Source organism: Grampus griseus, assembly GCF_964374135.1.
Source record: "Grampus griseus genome assembly, chromosome: 2".
NCBI lineage: Eukaryota > Metazoa > Chordata > Mammalia > Artiodactyla > Delphinidae > Grampus > Grampus griseus.
Window position 1 is genome coordinate 106,783,392 of NC_139018.1, and position 20,495 is coordinate 106,803,886.

The 20,495-nt window shown below is 39.8% G+C and overlaps 1 protein-coding gene across 1 annotated transcript in view; it reads right to left on the minus strand.

Moving 5' to 3' along the window:
- The window catches only part of HERC1 (HECT and RLD domain containing E3 ubiquitin protein ligase family member 1), a 215,112-nt gene that overhangs the window by 13,316 nt on the left and 181,301 nt on the right, over positions 1–20,495 (minus strand). The window contains exons 59-70 of the mRNA XM_082681255.1: positions 20,343–20,444; positions 19,174–19,347; positions 17,438–17,731; positions 8,942–9,007; positions 8,642–8,767; positions 7,633–7,771; positions 6,414–6,595; positions 5,452–5,607; positions 4,627–4,749; positions 3,433–3,535; positions 1,696–1,865; positions 186–324 (exon numbers count right to left, since the gene is read on the minus strand). Coding sequence (XP_082537381.1) covers positions 186–324; positions 1,696–1,865; positions 3,433–3,535; positions 4,627–4,749; positions 5,452–5,607; positions 6,414–6,595; positions 7,633–7,771; positions 8,642–8,767; positions 8,942–9,007; positions 17,438–17,731; positions 19,174–19,347; positions 20,343–20,444 — 1,774 coding nt within the window. The remainder of the gene's footprint in view (positions 1–185; positions 325–1,695; positions 1,866–3,432; positions 3,536–4,626; positions 4,750–5,451; positions 5,608–6,413; positions 6,596–7,632; positions 7,772–8,641; positions 8,768–8,941; positions 9,008–17,437; positions 17,732–19,173; positions 19,348–20,342; positions 20,445–20,495) is intronic.

The following is a 20,495-nucleotide window of genomic DNA, read 5'->3' on the forward strand; positions in this document are numbered from 1 at the left end:
GCAGGAGAATCGTCTGCTCTGAAAGTATTTGCGGTACTGTAGTACAAAGAGTGCTTTAGTTGTGTGGGGGAAGGTTTGATGGTTTCAGAATGGTGCCTGGATGCAGTATGAAGCTGGCAAGCAAACAGTGCAGCTGGGGACTGCTGAAAGAGAGGCTGCAGGAGCATGGATATTTCATCCCTCACCTGGTGCTCTTGGTGGGACAGGTGGCGCTGTCCATGCAGCACTGTGGCAGCGACCGGCCGAGATCTGCCGAACGTTTTTCCCTTGCAGAACTGTTACCAGGGTTGGTTCTCGAACGTGGTTGGTGTGGCCTAAGCCAAGCTAGAAATAAATTACAAATACACAGAGATTCAATTAGAAAGAGGAAGAGAGGAAGTCAAGATGATAAAATTTGTCTTGGATGGTAGCAGATACAAATAAGTTACTATCTGTACCAAGCAATGGCATCAAAATAATGAAATTAATTCTGATTTTCTCTATCAGAGTGATCCTCATAGCTTATACTGTCTCCTAAAAACTAAGCTGTAACAAGGCATTCCAAATCTAGCAGACGAGTCTTAATGACTGAAAACATCTGTGAACTCCACTTCTAGAGAGGAAATAAATTCTTGGCAAGTTAAAAAAAAAAAAACAACAGAATGATCTATAGAGCTTTTACTTAGAACACACTGATTTCTTGACTTTTAACATGGACTGCCTGTGTAACAGTAAATAAACAATTATAAAAACATACATAGAAGCAGATTCTCAACTCCGGATCTCTGTTCTTGGGGTCTGACTAGGACACCCAGTGTTTCAGTGGCTGAGCACCTCAACATCATCAGGGAGGATCATGTCAAGGCCCTGCCAGGGACCTTCCAAAGGTGTCTCAACATCAACTCTCTTCTCATTAAGATAATGTGCAACCACACTGTTGAGCAGCTTCCCCATCTGTTAATATAGTGATGAGGACACCACAGAGCTACTGTGAATAATCCTGGACCTTGAACTTGAGGGTCGTTGGCTCTAGGGGCAGCTAGACGTAGAGAGGATTTACAGAGGAAGGAGATGTCGTTCGCATGTGGAGCTGAAAGCCACTGTAGTAGCAGGTATCTCAGACCTGCCCCCCCAAAGTGTGTCCCGTCTCCACACACAGGATAGGCTGAACACATCAACCTCTTGAGTCTTTTCTCAACCTCTTACAGGCTCAGTTTACTACTCTACGTAATGGGAGTGACAAGACTTCCTGAACAAACACAAACATACTTTGTATACTGTCATATTATAAAATATAGAAGTATTGTTTCATCCTTTCCACTTTCCAGATCAACTGATGCTCCTAGTACCTAACCTCTTTTATTACTGTAGTGAAAATGATGATTAATCGTGATAGTAGCAAATACTGAATACTTATAAAGTGCTGTTTACTAGTGCTAGGCACTTCTCAGTGTGTGTAGACACATATATGTTCAGCGAATCCCCTTAACCACTTTACTGTACTGCCAGATTTTTTTTAAACATGATATAACACTTACTAGACCATCATCAAGAGACAGAGGCACAACTGGACTCCAGATAATCAGCCCCATAGCAAAGTGACGTGCCTGAGGTCTTGTGTAGATATTCCGAGTTTCTAGCTTATCCCTTTGCCAAATGAAGAATGTTGTCAGATTTCTAGAACATGACAGAGCAGCAAGCGAGATAAATATGTACCTGCCCCTCTGAATTGCTCCCCCAGGCATACACATCTCCAGTTGATGCCAAAGCAAGTGTGTGTTCAGCTCCAACGGCCACATCTTCGATGACCACTCCAGCCAGGACAGGGATTTGCTGTGGTCGATTGTGATTGCGAGCACGCCCTTCTGGCAAGCCTATCAAACGATCTGAAAAAATAGCAAGAGGACATTTATGGACGGCACACCCCAGTCCTTTTACATTTCCTGATGAGTCATTTAATGTCTATGGTGGTATGGCAATGACATACGTAACTCACTGGGGCAAAAGCTGCTTTGCCAGTAAGGTATACCGGATTCTGAGCGAATAAAGTTTAAAACTGTTGCTTTGCAAAATGTCACGATCTCCTTTTTCATAAAAATAAATAAAATTTAATTTAAAATTTGTAGCTTATTTCAAACCAAGAGGCACCTCTAGCATCCTCATACTTGAGAGGACTGGCACGTAATTCACAGAGGCCCTAAAGTTCTTGCATTCTAAGAAAAGACATCATGCAACCTGTCCTGTCCTCAAATTTCCAGCCAACTTCTCCCCTTCTCTTTGCTGCCAAACTTCTACGAAGTGCAGGCCAGTCCCTGGTGCTTCACATGCTGTAGGCCTGTTTGGCTTGGCCACCTTCTGCAGCCTAACTTGCATTCTCACCACTGCACTGAAACTGCACTCTCAAAAGCCATGAATAGCTCCTAACTGCCTACACTGCAGCAGCCTCTTCTCCAGCTCTAGCCCATGGAGCTCCACTTTACCTTCTGATAATGTGGCCACAGCTCCTTCTGCCCCTCAGAGGCTCTGCACTGTCCTGGCTCCCCAACTACCTCTCTCTCCACTCCCTTCAAAGCCAGCTCTCCCATGTTCACCTGCCCTTTACTCACATTCCCTAGAGTTTTACCCTCCACTTTTTTCATGCCATATTCTCTCCCTGGGTTTCTTAGAGCTTATTAATATGGCTTTAACTACACCATTAGGAATTATGCAAACCTACATCTCCATAAACAATCTCCCTGGAGTTCCAGATCCAAATCCCCAGTAACTTGCTAGACTTCTCCATACATGTAGTCTAGAGTATATGGCCCCAGTTCAATATGACTAAAACTAAGCTCCTTATCTCTTTCACCAGAACCAACTTCCCTGGCCTCAGCAGCGTCCACATTCTTCCAAGACTAGAAACTTCAATCACAGCTCACTTCTTCCCCCCTCTTCCTCACACATTCTTCGGTCACTACAACTTGAAAAGAAGTTCCGTTTACAAAGCTGAATATATTGCCAGGGAATCCCACTGTGGATGCTTAGATTTTGAACTTACTCAGGATTTGAATCCCAAATGCCTGTGAATTCCTAAGACCTGGACCCCCAGTCCCTGCAAGGGCTGGGAAGTGAGGCAGGATCCAGGGGAGCTCTGGTGGTCAAGGCAGTGTTTGTGGTAGCATGGCAGAGGCAGCAGAGAGGAGGAAGGGAAGGGCTTTGCCAGGAACTCTTCTGGCAAGAATGAAGGCTCTGGCACGAGGGGCCATCAATGGGGAGGAGAGTTTGTCCTTACAACAAATAGCATGAAAGTGGAGCAGAAAAGTAGCTAGTGAATGCAGGTTGTGTGGCCAATCATCACCCAGAATGAAAAATGACTCAGTTTAAGCACTTTCTATACAGCTGGAAGGCAAATGTTTCTGTAATACATGTGTGCACAAAATAAGCAATATAATTAATGCCTGGAAAATGCCCTACCTTGACCAAAGGTATACACATGACCATCTTTGGTCAATGCAACAGAAAACTGAGTTCCACACGCAACCTTTTTTATTCCAATTCCACAAAGGACATCAACTTTCTGCAAAATAAAAGCGTAAGGCACATAATTTAAAAAGGAAAATAAAAACACTCAAATTTGCCTACTGGCATGTATAAACTCAAAGATTATCTTCCAATAAAAATACTAATAGTCACTTACTTGTTTTCAGCCATATCCACACTCCTAAATGTTATTTTCTCATACTGCTCTGCAAACTACCTGAATTTGGGCGAATATTGTAGGGGGTAGGGGACGTTTAACTAAAATCCCCAGGACCCCATGTGAAGTAGAAACATTCCTCTGGGCAACAGAAACCAAAGAGAATCCTATGGCTGTTTAAAGAACACCATAAGACCATGTAAAGCCATGGGCTGCTCCCAGTTAGATTTTTTCTGCTTTCAGAGGTGACAATAACTGCTTTATATGTTCTCCAGAGAGGATTTCCTTCCTTTTTGTATCCCTAGCTGAATATTCACCAGTCTAGCTATCAAGATGTCACAGACTATATACGATAGTGAATCTGGAGTTGAATATAAATTGAATACTTGTAAATCATGCTGCTTGTTAAACGTGTTAGAAAAATCCACATAAAAAGGATTGCACAGGAGGTCTTCTGAAGAGCTAAGAAACCTTCTATAATGTGAATAAAGCCTCTAAATCATTTGTTTATGGACTTGGATTTCCTATTACTTTTTAAATGCACATACCTGTATAATTCAGTGGTAATAATATGCTGAAATGGTAGTCACAAGCAGAGAGTTACAAAACATTGTTCATGGTTCCCTCCATAAGACACCCTGGAGATATGTTTATACTTATTTCTTCTCTACATGGGAGGTAGTCCTACACTACTCAGCCCATGACAAAGACAGATGCTTGTCCTTGCAGCATTTTTATATCCAGTTTAGTAATTAATGCTTATGAATTACTTATTTTAATTAATTTATTTTAAATTACTTATTTAAAATAAGATCTGGAATGCTGGAAATTTAAGAATAAGCAAAAGAAGCTTCTAAATTTCATTATGAATTACCAAAAATGTTAAAGGTAAATTACTTCCAGCTAAAAAGAGGTACTGACATAGAAGAAAACCATGTTGTCTGAAGCTCTAGATTAAAGCCAATACTGACCTGAGGTGAAGATTTTGCAGTGGAATTTCCTAAGCCTAGTTTTCCATAGTCCCCATCTCCAAAAGCCCACACCATGGAGCCATCTGCTGACACTGCCAAAGTATGGTTTAAGCCACAAGCCACCTGGAGAAATAACAGGGTGGTAAGGCAAATCACAATACCTAAAACACCCATTTCTGGGACACTCTGTCTTGACTTCAGTGAAAAACCTGGCTGTGTTTCCAAAAATTTTTATTGGTTTCAGGGCCTTACATATGTTAACCAAAATGTGTCATGAAGAAAAAAATTCCTAATGTCCACAAACAAAAAACAACCTTTTTCAAAGTAAAATCCTTCAAATATCTGTGGCTAACTCTGAATCAGAGAGCACAAAAGATAGGAAAAAGTACATATGATTAAAAAATACTCATTCACACCAGAGACAGTCTAAGGAATGATAAAAGATAAAAATAGTAAAAGATAAAAATATTTTATCTCATCTTCTTGTTAAGAGAGAGTCTCAAAATGTACAGGTCAGGAACAATTATTACTTAAGAGCAGCAGCTACCAATGATGCTGCAGTTCAGCCATCTACTTCCAGGATACTGAAGAGGAGTTACTATATTGCTTAAAGCTTTCATATCAAGTGGTATTATGAAGAGGATTTTAAAATATTCACATCCTGAATTAAGACTTCCATTTGTTTACCAATTAGGCCAAACAAAATGTACATCAGGTTAAGTACGAGTGGTGATTCTAGTTTTCCTGAAAGGACAATGTCTAAGTGCACATAGGGGAAACAAGAAACTATGATCATATAGAACGTATTATTGATTTATTCCATGCCTGTCCAATCTGATACCCCTCCAGTGCAGTTACTCTCTCTGGAAGTTTTTTGTTCGAAGTGTTTCCAAGACCCAGACGACCGTAGTCACCATTCCCAAAGGTAAACAGTTTGCCATCTGATGTTACCACTGCTGAATGTTTGAAGCCACAAGACATCTACGAATAGAACAAACAAGAACAAAAATTTTAACAAGAGGGCATACTAAGAAAGAAATCAGTCCTTTTTGGTTATTAATACAGTAATAATCTTTAAGTAAACTTCACTGAAAACTCAGGATCTTCAAGACCATTATGTCCTATCCACCCAAGTGGCCCTCCTGCTCCCCCAAGTCTGATCTACCTCAAAAATCCTCAGGAAGACCAAGCTAAACAGCATACCTTGGCAGTGTTGCTACTCTTCAGCGACGCAGGGATGACCTAGACTATATGAGTTAATGAATAGGGAAATTCTTTGTAAACTTTAAGGTGCTATGTAACTTTACAATATTATTTTAGATCACAAATTGATTTTCCAGAAAATGTATATGAACTCAACCTTTGTAACGATAATGATAGGTTGAAAGCAAAGCTTTCCATTTAACACTATATCAAGAACTGTGGGGCAGGAGTTAAACCCCACTCATTCCAAGGACCTGAAGCACCCTGGCCCGGGTCAACCAGCTGGCTCAGGAAAAAGGAGTCCATTCTAACACCAAAGCCCATTCAAACTCCTGAGACACTCAAGAATGACTCTGAACCACCAAAAACACTGGATCTTTTATGATGGGGTAATAAATTTTTACTACTGTTTTTCATTACCTAAACTTGAGAACTCAACACCTAGTATGTTTACATTCAAAGATAAACTTATCCAGGTGCAACTATGTCCCGCGTGCCACAACTAAGACCTGGCACAGCCAAATAAATAAATAAATAAACATTAAAAAAAAAAAAAAGATAAACTTATCCATATTCTGTCCGACCTGCACCACTTCTTCTCCCTGTAAGGCCTCAATCTGCCTGGGCCGCCGCTGCCGGTCGCTGTTCCCATGGCCGAGTTTGCCATAATCACCATCTCCCCAGCTAAAGACCTCACCACTTTCAGTCAGGGCCATTGAGTGTCCATCAGAACCACAGGAAGTCACCAGCTGGGTCACCACAAAGCCTGGAACAGAGCAGAAACCCAACAAGAGTCGCTGAATGTTAAAAGTCCCCTCTTTACTTGAAGCTGCTACAGAGTAATCTCACAGAATCAAAAAATACCACAACAGTACTTCAGAAATATAAACAATGTCTTTAATTTAAAATCAGATTTGCAGCCATAACCTAGAAAATTGGGAGCAGTCACATAAAATGATGATGACAAGGAAGAGGAGAAGGGTGATAGGAGCAGTTATAGTCACTAAAGATTATGTTCTAGCCACTCCTACAAATGCTTTACATGGATCGCTCATTTTCTATTTTCACACAGATCCTATGAGGCAGATATTATCATCACCCCTTTTACAACTGGGGAAACTGAGTCACAAAGAGGTTTAGTAGCTTGTGCAAAGTACCCGAGGCAGGATCTAATAGAACCGAACAGGAACCAAGTCCTCCCATCCCTAGTGTTGTGCACTTCACACACAGATCTGAAGGAAGAGAACTTAGAGCTACTCAAGAATTTGTTCTGAACTCATGTTACTTGTATGCTTTTACTTAAAAAACTCAATTTGCTCTCTTTGTAGGCTTCAGAGTCAGTAAAAGTTAACTTTAGGAACAAGCCAGGGGTCCGTGCAGTGGTTTTTCCAGAGGTTTTCTTTCTCCAAGTCACAGAGCACTCTGATGGGGATGCCCTTTAAAGTCTTTAGTACATACGCACATTTCCGTATAAATTGATTTTTAACGTTAATGAAGTACATGCATGATTACTACTGCTATTAATAGTTGCCTAATTACAGTTTTGCAATTTTAAAGAATTTGTTTACAATCTTCAGTGTGTATTAACACAGCAATTCTAGCATGGCTATGATAAGTAACTTGCAAAATAATACAGCTCAAAATATGGAAAATTAAGGTTGTACATGCCTAAACGAGAATCTAAGTGAAAACCCTACATGACTTTATCTGGCAACGGTTTGAGATGAGTTCTAACATAATAAGCAAACATTCCTACAGATAGGCCATAGTTTCCGATCAGCTTTTAACTGAGGATAATTTTACCTTGTAAGGCTGAAATAACTGTCAGCACATGAAGGTCATCTGAATTTCCTTGTCCTAATCTGCCATAACTTCCTTCCCCACAAGCCAACACTGTGCCATTGGCCTGTATGACAAAGGTACAATTCTGACCACATATAACCTAGTATAAAAACACATAATTAAATATATTATCTTTTATTATATAGCTTTATCATGCAAACATTTAAAATGATTCCATGTATACTTAGGATACCTTTATCGGTTCTTTTATCCTTTCATTAAAGGGGAAGGGTTGACATAACAATGGGGTTCCTATAAGCCCTTGATTATTATAAAACCTCTTACTTAACCAAGAGATGTATGAGGCTCATCTGATGATTTAAGATACTTTAGAAACATGTTATCTACAGGGCTTTCAGCCAACTGTGCAGAGTTTAAATAATAACATTAACAACATAATAGATAAACGAAGTAAAAGGAGAGGCTGATGGGAAAATAGTAAAGACTGGCTGGAGGCCACAAGAAGCAGAAATTGCAGGGGATATACACATGAAAGAACAGTGTATCCTGGGGCTTACCGAGGTAGAGAAGAATGGAAGAGAAAGCACTGGCCTCAAGAAGGGTTTAGAGATATAGTACCATGATTATTAGACGAGGGGAGGAGTGTCAATGAAATCTGGTTAAAGATCCCAGTAAGTTTATGGCCCCCAAAGAGAGAATTAATAATTACCAATATCTTAACTTCTATAAATATATGCTGGGCAGGCATAATGCATCATGATGTTAATTCATGATACGTGAAAACAAGAAAAATTTAGAAACTTATTAACTAAACCTAAGTCTGATAAAAACTCTAAAAAACTTTTATTTAGAAGCTATATACAAGCTATATATCATGACTTTCTTTGGTGATTCCTCACAATAGACTATGCAATGGATAAACTTTATCCTACAGTAAGTTACTGACAGCAAGGGAATCAGAATTGTCAGTTCCCAAGTTTCTTCTACATTTCTTTACCCTGTTAGTTACCTGTTGGGCCTGTGAGAATGAGGGAGCTGCTGCAGGTACCATTACATTTCTTCCAGCTTCTGCCAGCTGTCCATGCCTGCCAGCACCCCACAGGTAGACATCACATTTACCTCCCAGGTGCCAGTCCTAGAAAACCACAATCAAGTCAAAATTTGATTCATTAATTCATTCAAACAAGCATGTACTGGGTACTAAGTGTGTACCAGCCTCTATGGGGGACACCAGGACACGAACACACAAGCATTTGGAACCAGAAGATTTACTAAGAACCACCATACAGTTATCTTTATCTTTACTGACCTCAGGTCTGGAAGTTGCCCAAGACATAATTTGTTCATCCATGCCATTAATCCATTTACTGTTATCCTGAAAGACAGCAAACACCAGGATCAATTTTGCTTAATCAATATTTATGTTTTTTTGGGTTTTTTTTAGGAGGCCTTAAAAATGATCACTTATTTTTAAATAGGAAAGGAGAAGCCCAAGATCACATGGTCAGTTACAAGCAGCGTGAAGACCAGAATGCAGCCCTCCCTTCTCCCAGGCCATGTTTTGAGAAAATCTTTTTGCGAATGATTTATCTGTTCTTAACAACTGAGTCTTAAAGAATTTGGTAATATTATGAGAATTTAAGAGCAGTTTCACAATCATGCCAAACTTGATTTTTAATATTTCCCTTTACTATAAACACTTGCATTATCACCTATCACGAACACACTGGAGATTCAAAGCTAACCACTTCTGAGCACCCATAGGTACAAGGTCATCTGCAGGAGCCACCACCCCCGTGAACTCGTTGTATGGCTGTGGGCAGGTCACCTTTCTAGGCTGCAGCTTCCTCATCTACAAATGACATATTTGAGGCAAATGGGCTCAGAAGGATACTTCCTAATTAAAATATTCTATATTTAGATAATTTCCTTCAATTCATATGTCTCTTTTATACTGTATCTTTATTTATATATTCAAATGTTTGTTTATATAAATCTTAACTAGGTAAAGGGGTTGTTAGATCAAGTGCTGGCCTGCACTATCCACCCCGGCATTTTATCTCCAACACAGTTTCTGTATCTAGACGCTTTCAAATACAATCAGAAAGAAATGACAACTAAAATGTTCTCTTAAACATTATTGAAGTGCCAAATAATTTAGAATCTATAATTGGAATAAATCTAAAAAGATGACCAGGAAAAGATGCTAAAAATATTTATAAATATATATATACTGGGGGACCTTCAAGATGGCAGAGGAGTAAGATGTGGATATCACCTTCCTCCCCACAAATACATCAAAAATACATCAAAAATACATCTACATGTGGAACAACTCCTACAGAACACCTACTGAATGCTGGCAGAAGACCTCAAACTTCCCAAAAGGCAAGAAACTCCCCACATATCTGGGTAGGGCAAAAGAAAAAACAGAGACAGAAAAATAGGGATGGAACCTGCAGCTTGGGGAGCTGTGAAGGAGGAAAAGTTTCCACACACTAGGAAGCCCCTTCACTAGCAGAGACGGGGCAGGGGGGTGGGCAAGGGGGAAACTTCAGAGTCACGGAGGACAGCGCAGCAACAGGGGTGCAGAGGTCAAAGCGGAGAGATTCCCGCACAGAGGATCGGTGCTGACCAGCACTCACCAGCCCGAGAGGCTTCTCTGTTCACCCGCTGGGGCGGGCGGGGACTGGGAGCTGAGGCTCGGGCTTCAGGCTTCAGAGGTCAGAACCCAGGGAGAGGACTGGGGTTGGCTGCGTGAACACAGCTTGAAGGGGGCTAGTGTGCCACAGCTACCCGGGAGGGAGTCGGGGAAAAAGTCTGCAGCTGCTGAAGAGGCAAGAGACCATTGTTTCGGGGTGTGCGAGGAGAGGGGATTCCTTCCCTGTCTGCCCACAGAAGCACCACCTAAATGAGCTCCAGAGATGGGTGCGAGCCGTGGCTATCAGCTCGGACCCCAGAGACGGGCATGAAATGCTAACGCTGCTGCTGCAGCCACCAAGAAACCTGTGTGCAAGCACAGGTCACACCTCCCATGCCGGGAACCTGGGCAGCCCGCCACTGCCAGGGTCCTGTGATCCAGGGACAACTTCTCTGAGAGAACACACGGCATACCTCAGGCTGTTGCAATATTATGCTGGCCTCTGCTGCTGCAGGCTCGCCCCACATTCCAATTATAACTACTGTACCCCTCCCTCCCCCCAGCCTGCATGAGGAAGAGCGGGCTAATCAGCTGCTGCTTTAAGCCCCTCCTGTCTGGGTGGGAACAGATGCCCTCAGGCAACCTACATGCAGAGGCGGGGCCAAAACCAAAACTGAACCCCAGGAGCTGTGCGAACAAAGAGGAGAAAGGGAAATTTCTCCCGGCAGCCTCAGGAGCAGCGGATTAAATCTCCACAATCAACTTGATGTACCCTGCATCTGGAGAATACCTGAATAGACAATGAATCATCCCAAAATTTAGGTGGTGCACTTTGGGAGCAACTGTAGACTTGGGGTTTGCTGTCTGCGACTGACTGGATTCTGATTTTTATGTTTATCTTAGTACAGTTTTCAGTGCTTGTTATCATTGGTGGATTTGTTTATTGGTTTGGTTGCTCTCTCTTTTTTTAATTATTTTTATTTTAATAATTAAAAAAAATTAGTATTACTATTATTTTTTCTTTTTCTCCCTTTGCTTTTGATCCGTGTGGCTGACAGGGTCTTAGTGCTCCAGCCTGGTGTCAGGCCTGAGTCTCTCTGGTGGGAAAGCGGAGTTCAGGACACTGGACCACCAGAGACCTCCTGGCCCTGTGTAATATCAATCAGTGAGAGCTCTCCCAGAGATCTCCAGCTCAACGCTAAGACCCAGCTCCACCTAACAGCCAGGAAGTTCCAGTGCTGGACTCCCCATGCCAAACAACTAGCAAGACAGGAACACAAGCCCACCCATTAGCAGAGACACTGCCTAAAATCATACTGAGTTCACAGACACACCAAAACACACTACTGGACGTGGCCCTGCCCAACAGAAAGACAAGATCCAGACCCACCCACCAGAACACAGGCACCAGGTCCATCCACCAGGAAGCCTACACAAGCCACTGAACCAACCTCACCCACTGGGGGCAGACACCAAAAACAACGGGAAATACGACCCTGCAGTCTGCAAAAAGGAGACTCCAAACACAGTAAGTTACACAAAAAGAGAAGACAGAGAAATATGCAGCAGATGAAGGAGCAAGGTAAAAACCCACCAGACCTAACAAATGAGGAGGAAATAGGCAGTCTACCAGAAAAAGAATTCAGAGTAATGATAGTAAAGATGATCCAAAATCTTGGAAATAGAATAGACAAAATGCAAGAAACATTTAACAAGGAAGCCTAGAAGAACTAAACAGCAAACAAACAATGATGAACAACACAATAAATGAAATTAAAAATTCTATAGAAGGAATCAATAGCAGAATAACTGAGGCAGAAGAACGGATAAGTGACCTGGAAGATAAAAGAGTGGAAATAACTACCGCAGAGCAGAATAAAGAAAAAAGAATGAAAAGAATTGAGGACAGCCTCAGAGACCTCTGGGACCACATTAAACACACCAACATTTGAATTATAGGGGTCCCAAAAGAAGAAGAGAAAAAGAAAGGGTCTGAGAAAATATTTGAACAGATTATAGTTGAAAATTTCCCCAACATGAGAAAGGAAATAGTCAATCAAATCCAGGAAGCGCAGTGAGTCCCATACAGGATAAATCCAAGGAGAAACATGCCGAGACACAAATTAATCAAACCAACAAAAATGAAATTCAAAGAAAAAATAGTAAAAGCCGCAAGGGAAAACCAACAATTAACATACAAGGGAATCCCCATAAGGTTAACAGCTGATCTTTCAGCAGAAACTCTGCAAGCCAGAAAGGAGTGGCAAGACATATTTAAAGTGATGAAAGGGAAAAACCTACAACCAAGATTCCTCTACCCAGCAAGGAGCTCATTCAGATTCAACAGAAAAATTAAAACCGTTACAGACAAGCAAAGGCTAAGAGAATTCAGCACCACCAAATCAGCTCTACAGCAAAGGCTAAAGGAATGTCACTAGGCAGGAAACACAAGAGAAGGAGAAGACTTACAATAACAAACCCAAAACAATTAAGAAAATGGTAATAGGAACATACATATCGATAACTACCTTAAATGTAAATGGATTAAATGCTCCAAACAAAAGACATAGACTGACTGAATGGATACAAAATAAGACCCATATATATGCTGTCTACAAGAGACCCACTTCAGACCTAGGGACACATACAGACTGAAAGGGAGGGGATGGAAAAAGATATTCCATGCAAATGGAAATCAAATGAAAGTTGGAGTAGCAATTCTCATATCAGACAAAATAGACTTCAAAATAAAAACTAGTACAAGAGACAAATAAGGACACTACATAAGGATCAAAGGATCAATCCAAGAAGAAGGTATAACAATTGTAAATATTTATGCACCCAATATAGGAGCAGCTCAATACACAAGGCAAATGGTAACAGCCATAAAAGAGGAAATCGAGTGTAACACAATAATAGCAGGGGACTTTAACATCCCATTTCACCAATGGACATATCATCCAAAATGAATATAAATAAGGAAACACAAGCTTTAAATGACACATTAAACAAGATGGACTTAATTGATACTTATAGGGCATTCCATCCAAAAACAACAGAATACTGTTCTTCTAAAGTGCTCATGGAACATTCTCCAGGGTAGATCATATCTTGGGTCACAAATCAAGCCTTGGTAAATTGAAGGAAAAATGAAATCATATCAAATGTCTTTTCCAACCACAACACTACAAGACTAGATAGCAATTACAGGAAAAAAAACTGTAAAAAAATACAAACACATGGAGGCTAAACAATATGCTGCTAAATAACCAAGAGATAACTGAAGCAATCAAAGAGGAAATCAAAAAATACCTAGAAACAAATGACAATGAAAACACGATGGCCCAACACCTATGGGATGCAGCAAAAGCAGTTCTAAGAGGAAATTTATAGCACTACAATCCTACCTCAAGAAACAAGAAAAATCTCAAATAAACAACCTAACCTATGTACAGCTGATTCACTTTGTTATGAAGCAGAAACTAACACACCATTGTAAAGCAATTATACTCCAATAAAGATGTTAAAAACAAAAAAACCCCAAAAAACCCTAACCTTACACCTAAAGCAATTAGAGAAAGAAGGACAAAAAACCCGCCAAAGTTAGCAGAAGGAAAGAAATCATAAAGATCAGATCAGAAATGAAGGAAACAATAGCAAAGATCAATAAAACTAAAAGCTGGTTCTTTGAGAAGATAAGCAAAATTGAAAAAACATTAGCCAGACTCATCAAGAAAAAAGGGAGAAGACTCAAATCAATAGAATTAGAAATGAAAAAGGAGAAGTAACAACTTCTGCAAAAATACAAAGGACCATGAGAGATTACTAAAAGCAACTATATGCCAATAAAATGGACAACCTGGAAGAAATGGACAAATTCCTGGAAAAGCACAACCTTCCAAGGCTGAACCAGGAAGAAACAGAAAATATAAACAGACCAATCATAAGCACTGAAATTGAAACTGGGATTAAAAATCTTCCAACAAACAAAAGTCCAGGACCAGATGGCTTCACAGGCAAATTCTATCAAACATTTAGAGAAGAGCTAACACCTATCCTTCTCAAACTCTTCCAAAATACAGCAGAGGGAGGAACACTCCCAAACTCATTCTACAAGGTCACCATCACCCTGATATCAAAAAAAGTCAAAGATACCACAAAAAAAATAAAACTACAGGCCAATATCACTGATGAACATACATGCAAAAATCCTCAACAAACTACTAGAAAACAGAATCCAACAGCACATTAATCATACACCATGATCAAGTGGGGTGTATCCAGGAATGCACGGATTCTTCAATATATGCAAATCAATCAATGTGATACACCATATTAACAAACTGAAGGATAAAAACCATATGATAATCTCAACAGATGCTGAAAAAGCTTTCGACAAAATTCAACATCCATTTATGATAAAAACTCTCCAGAAAGTAGGCACAGAGGGAACCTACCTCAACATAATAAAGGCCATATATGACAAATCCACAGCCAACATTGTTCTCAATGGTGAAAAACTGAAACCTTTCCTCTAAGACCAGGAACAAGACAAGGTTGCCCACTCTCACCACTCTTATTCAACATAGTTTTGGAAGTTTTAGCCACAGCAATCGGAGAAGAAAAAGAAATAAAAGGAATTCAAATTGGAAAAGAAGTAAAACTCACTGTTTGAAGATGACATGATACTATACACAGAGGATCCTAAAGATGTGATCAGAAAACTACTAGAGCTAATCAATGAATTTGGTAAGGTAGCAGGATACAGAAGTAATGCAAAGATATCTCTTGCATTCCTATACACTAATGATGAAAAATCTGAAAGAGAAATTAAGGAAACACTCCCATTTTACCACTGCAACAAAAAGAATAAAATACCTAGGAATAAACCTACCTAAGGAGAAAAAAAGACCTGTATGCAGAAAACTATAAGACACTGATGAAAGAAATTAAAGATGATACAAACAGATGGAGAGATATACCATGTTCTTGGATTGGAAGAATCAACATTGTGAAAATGACTCTACTACCCAAAGCAATCTACAGATTCACTGCAATCCCTATCAAACTACCAATGGCATTTTTCACAGAACTACAACAAAAAATTTCACAATTTGTATGGAAACACAAAAGACCCCAAATAGCCATAGCAATCTTGAGAAAGAAAAAGGGAGCTAAAGGAATCAGGCTCCCTGACTTCAGACTATACTACAAAGCTACAGTAATCAAGACAGTATGGTACTGGCACAAAAACAGAAATATAGATCAATGGAACAGGATAGAAAGCCGAGAGACAAACCCAGGCACATGTGGTCACCTTGTCTTTGATAAAGGAGGCATGAATATACAACAGAGAAAAGACAGCCTCTTCAATAACTGGTGCTGGGAAAACTGGATAGCTACAGGTAAAAGAATGAAATTAGAACACTCCCTAACACCATACACAAAAATAAACCCAAAATGGATTAAAGACCTAAATGTAAGGCCAGACACTATAAAACTCTTAAGAGGAAAACACAGGCAGAACACTCCATGACATAAATCACAGCAAGATCCTTTCTGGCCCACCTCCTAGAGAAATGGAAATAAAAATAAACAAATGGGACCTAATGAAACTTAAAAGCTTTTGCACAGCCAAGGACACCATAAACAAGACCAAAAGACAACCTCAGAATGGGAGAAAATATTTGCAAATGAAGCAACTGACAAAGGATTAATCCCCAAAATACACAAGCAGCTCATGCAACTCAATATCAAAAAAATCAATCAACCCTCTCCAAAAATGGGCAGAAGACCTAAATAGACATTTCTCCAAAGAAGATATACAGATTGCCAACAAACACACGAAAGGATGCTCAACATCACTAATCATTAGAGAAATGCAAATCAAAACTACAATAAGGTACCACCTCACACTGGTCAGAATGGCCATCATCAAAAATCTACATACAATAAATGCTGGAGAGGGTGTGGAGAAAAGGGAACACTCTTGTACTGTTGATGGTAATGTAAATTGATACAGCCACTACGGAGAACAGTATGGAAGTTCCTTAAAAAACTGAAAATAGAACTACCATATGACCCAGCAATCCCACTACTGCACATATACCCTGAGAAAACCATAATCCAAAAGGAGTCATGTACCACAATGTTCATTGCAGCTCTATTTACAATAGCCAGGACATGGAAGCAACCTAAGTGTCCACTGACAGATGAATGGATAAAGAAGATGTGGCACATATATACAATGGAATATTACTCAGTCATAAAAAGAAACGAAACTGAGTTATTTGTAGTGAGGTGGATAGACCTAGAGTCTGTCATACAGAGTGAAATAAGTCAGCAAGAGAAAAACAAATACCGTATGCTAACACATATATATGGAATCTAAAAAAAAAAAAAAAGTTCTGACAAACCTAGGGGCAGGATAGGAATAGATGCAGACGTAGAGAATGGACTTCAGGACATGGGGAGCGGGAAGGGTAAGCTGGGACGAAGTAAGAGAGTAGCACTGAGATATATACACTACCAAATGTAAAATAGATAGCTAGTGGGAAGCAGGTGCATTGCACAGGGAAATCAGCTCGGTGCTTTGTGACCACCTTGGGGGATGGGATAATGAGGGTGGGAGGGATATGCAAGAGGGAGTTGATATGGGGATATATGTATACATACAGCTGATTTACTTTGTTATACAGCAGAAACTAACACAACATTGTAAAGCAATTATACTCCAATAAAGATGTTTAAAAAATAAAACAAAACGAAATGAAGGTACCTTTTACAATGTTATTGTAAATAGAAGAAATACAGATAAGCTCTAACAGGGGAAAAATAATAAATACACACACACACACACACACACACATATATGCACACACACTAACAAGGTACCTATGGACAAGAAAATGAGAAAATGTGACTATGTCATTGAAAACCAGCACATTTATAAGAGCTCCACAATTCTCATAATCAATCCCTGTCACCAAAGAAGACTTCCATCAGATTGAAAGTGAGTATCTGAACGCAAAATATTTTAAGTTTATATAAGGGTGTGCTTCTTGCTCTATTCAAGCTAGCAAATACTTATTGAGGGTCTGCTACTTACTAAACATCCATAATACAATCTCAGTTACATATAACAGTAGCTCATACTACACTTACCATTAGGAGTACAAGTTCATCCTCTGGAACAGGCTCTAGATCGGGAACAGTAAAAGATTCTGGAAACTGTGCTCCATTGGTCAGGGCTTCAGCAGCTTTTATGGTGGTTGAGAAACATTCTAACCAGGCCCACTCATTTGGATTCCACGATGCAGGGTCAGGGAGGCAGTTCTGGTGGTGTGGTGGCACTGGAGGATTACACAGCAGCTGATCCAGATGAAGTCCCACAGCAAGGGAAGCCAGACATTGCATATAGGGGCTGTGAACAAGCTGGTCACCACAAACCACATGAGGCTAAGAGAAAATGCAAGGATATTATGCTGAAGAGCCTCTGCCAAATAATATAAATTAGCCTCCTGCATTCTGAAAGCCTGTAGTCATATTTTAACTTTACTGTTTTTTTTAAGCTTTTTACTTTGAAATAATTTTAGATACATAGAGAGTTGCAGAGATAGTACAGAGAATTCCTATAAACCCTTCACACAACCTTCTGTAATGTTCACATCTTATATAACCATGGTGCGATAATCAAAGCTAAGAACGTAACACTGGTTACAATAATAACTAAACCACAGAACTTTATAGGGTTTCCCACTAATGCTCCTTTTCTTTTATTTTCTTTTTAAAAAATATTTATTTATTTATTGGCTGTGTTGGGACTTAGTTGTAGCGCGTGGGCTCTAGAGGGCCCAGCTTAGTTGCCCCTCAGCATGTGGGATCTTAGTTCCCCAAACAGGGATCGAACCCGCGTCCCCTGCACTGGAAGGCGAATTCTTAACCACTGGACCACCAGGGAAGTCCCTAATGCTCCTCTTCTGCTCCAAGATTCAACCCAGGACACCACACTGCATTTAGCATATTTTTCATTACAGTTTTTCTTGAATTAAAAAAAAAAAGGCAGATAACTGAACCATGGAGACCTGCTCCCTCTCACATTTCCTCCTTTACCAAAAGAACCCTGGTAGCCATCAAAGACAACCTTCTTCCCTGGCCCTCCCTAGATATACTAGAGCAACTCTGTGAGAGACTGAGCGATTCAGTAAAGAAAACCTGGGCAAACCTCAGTGAAATTAACTGGGTGTGGTTAACAGCTGATAAGATTAATGTAGCATGGCAAAAAAAAAAAAAGGAAAAAGGAAAAACCCCAGGTGAGCTCTGCCTAGGAGCAGCATACTGTGACTACTGAGGGCTGAAAGACAAGCTATACAGGATCATGGCCTGGGCAACAAGTCCAAATTCCGTAATTTCCCATTCTAGTATTTAATGACCTTACTTAATTCAACCTTACCTCTTCTACTAAACTTTCCACAAGGATTCACCTGATAAAGTGGACAGGATGTTCACTCTGACGCCCATATCCATTCCCCCTCCCAACTGTGGGAGGGCAAAGCCACACAAAAATAGATATATGGTCAGAAAAGGGAAGATGATATACTCTGAGGTACAGGGATTTAAAGAAGTTTTGGAATGAATAAATAATCTGACATGAATAATAGAAACACTATACAAATTTGAGGGTTATTTAAAAATTTTACTCCCACTAAAATAAAGTAAAAGCAGGCTTAGGATTACTAAACAACTGTTTTAGACATGAATTATCTTCATGTGATTCTGCCCAAACAGCCCCACTTATTTTACTCAGACCTCATACTCTTAAGGGATAAATTCAAAGCTATAATTCCAATTCCAAAGCACCAGTCATCTGTAGATCTGCAAGAACGAGTGTAATCAGTTACCTTTTCATAGGCATACTGCTCCTGAAGCATCACGGGGAGCCGCTCCAGAAATGCTCTCATGCAGGGAGCCATGTTTAATCCCAGAACACCCTGTTGTTTCAGTGCTGTCCTACAGGTTGCTAAAACATGATTGGCAGCAGCCCATTCTGCTGTACAATTCACGACCAAAACATCCTGATGAAAAATAAACCATGCCACATGATATTTGTTTAAATAAAAGAGAGACATTCCATCACCATTCATATATGAGAAATTCCTTCTAGTAATACATTAAACACTTTTGCTTTTTGGACATTTTATGCTATACTTTTAATGCCTATGAACTTCAAAACATCTTAAATTTTGTCTAAGGTAAAAACAAGTGAGTAACTGTAAAATGTGTGAACTACCATGGATTAGCTGATTCTTCTTAAAGAGAATTATTTGCTAGCTCATAGGACTTGTAGGACAAGGTATCTAGTATATTTTAAGAGTCTGACATGACCACAAGGATACTAGAGGAAGTAGTACTCTGCTGAGGGACACACATCTACAAGAGAAGCAGCACTGCTCTGTGGCTCTATGGTTTATTCTATGCAGGCTACTACTGCCTATGGTCTGATTCTATATTTTACTTCTAGTAGGACTGTTCATGCAGGTTTTCAGCTCTATTTTAATATTACCACATATTAACCACATAAATGTAAACCAAAGCAGCACATTGACACTATTCATTAAGGGTATGAAAAGCAATACTGTAAGAGATACTGTCATATCATAGAATTATTTCACAGTAGAGGGCTAGTATTTTTTAGTAGAACATTAAATTTGAAAGCCAAGATATATTCTGTATAGTTGAGTTAAAGGTCTTTGAGGTAGTCCTTCTTTTTGGGGAAAATTCTTTAGATAATTTAGTGCTGTCTCAAAAATCATGGCAGAAAGTAATAAATTCTCTTTATAATTTCCAGTGGAAAGTCATTCAATAATTAAGCATTTTTCCCAAAGTATAGGGTACAGGAGCGTACCAGGTTCTAGTTTTCCTTCTGCCACTAAACAGCTGCATTATCTTGGGCAAGTAATAATCCCTCTGGATATCATTTTTTGCCTCGGTAAAGTGGGATGCTTGGACTAGGATTTTTAAGATACCTTACAGGCTAACAACTTACAACTTGATATGATTGTAAAATTACCTTTGATCTATTTGAGCAAGCAGCTACCCCAACATCTGGAATCCATACTGTGGTCTGAATAGCTCCAGAGCCAATCACAACAGTTTGCAAGACAGAGCCATCCTAAAATGAGATGTATTTATCAATATACACTACTTATCTAGTTAGCCATTA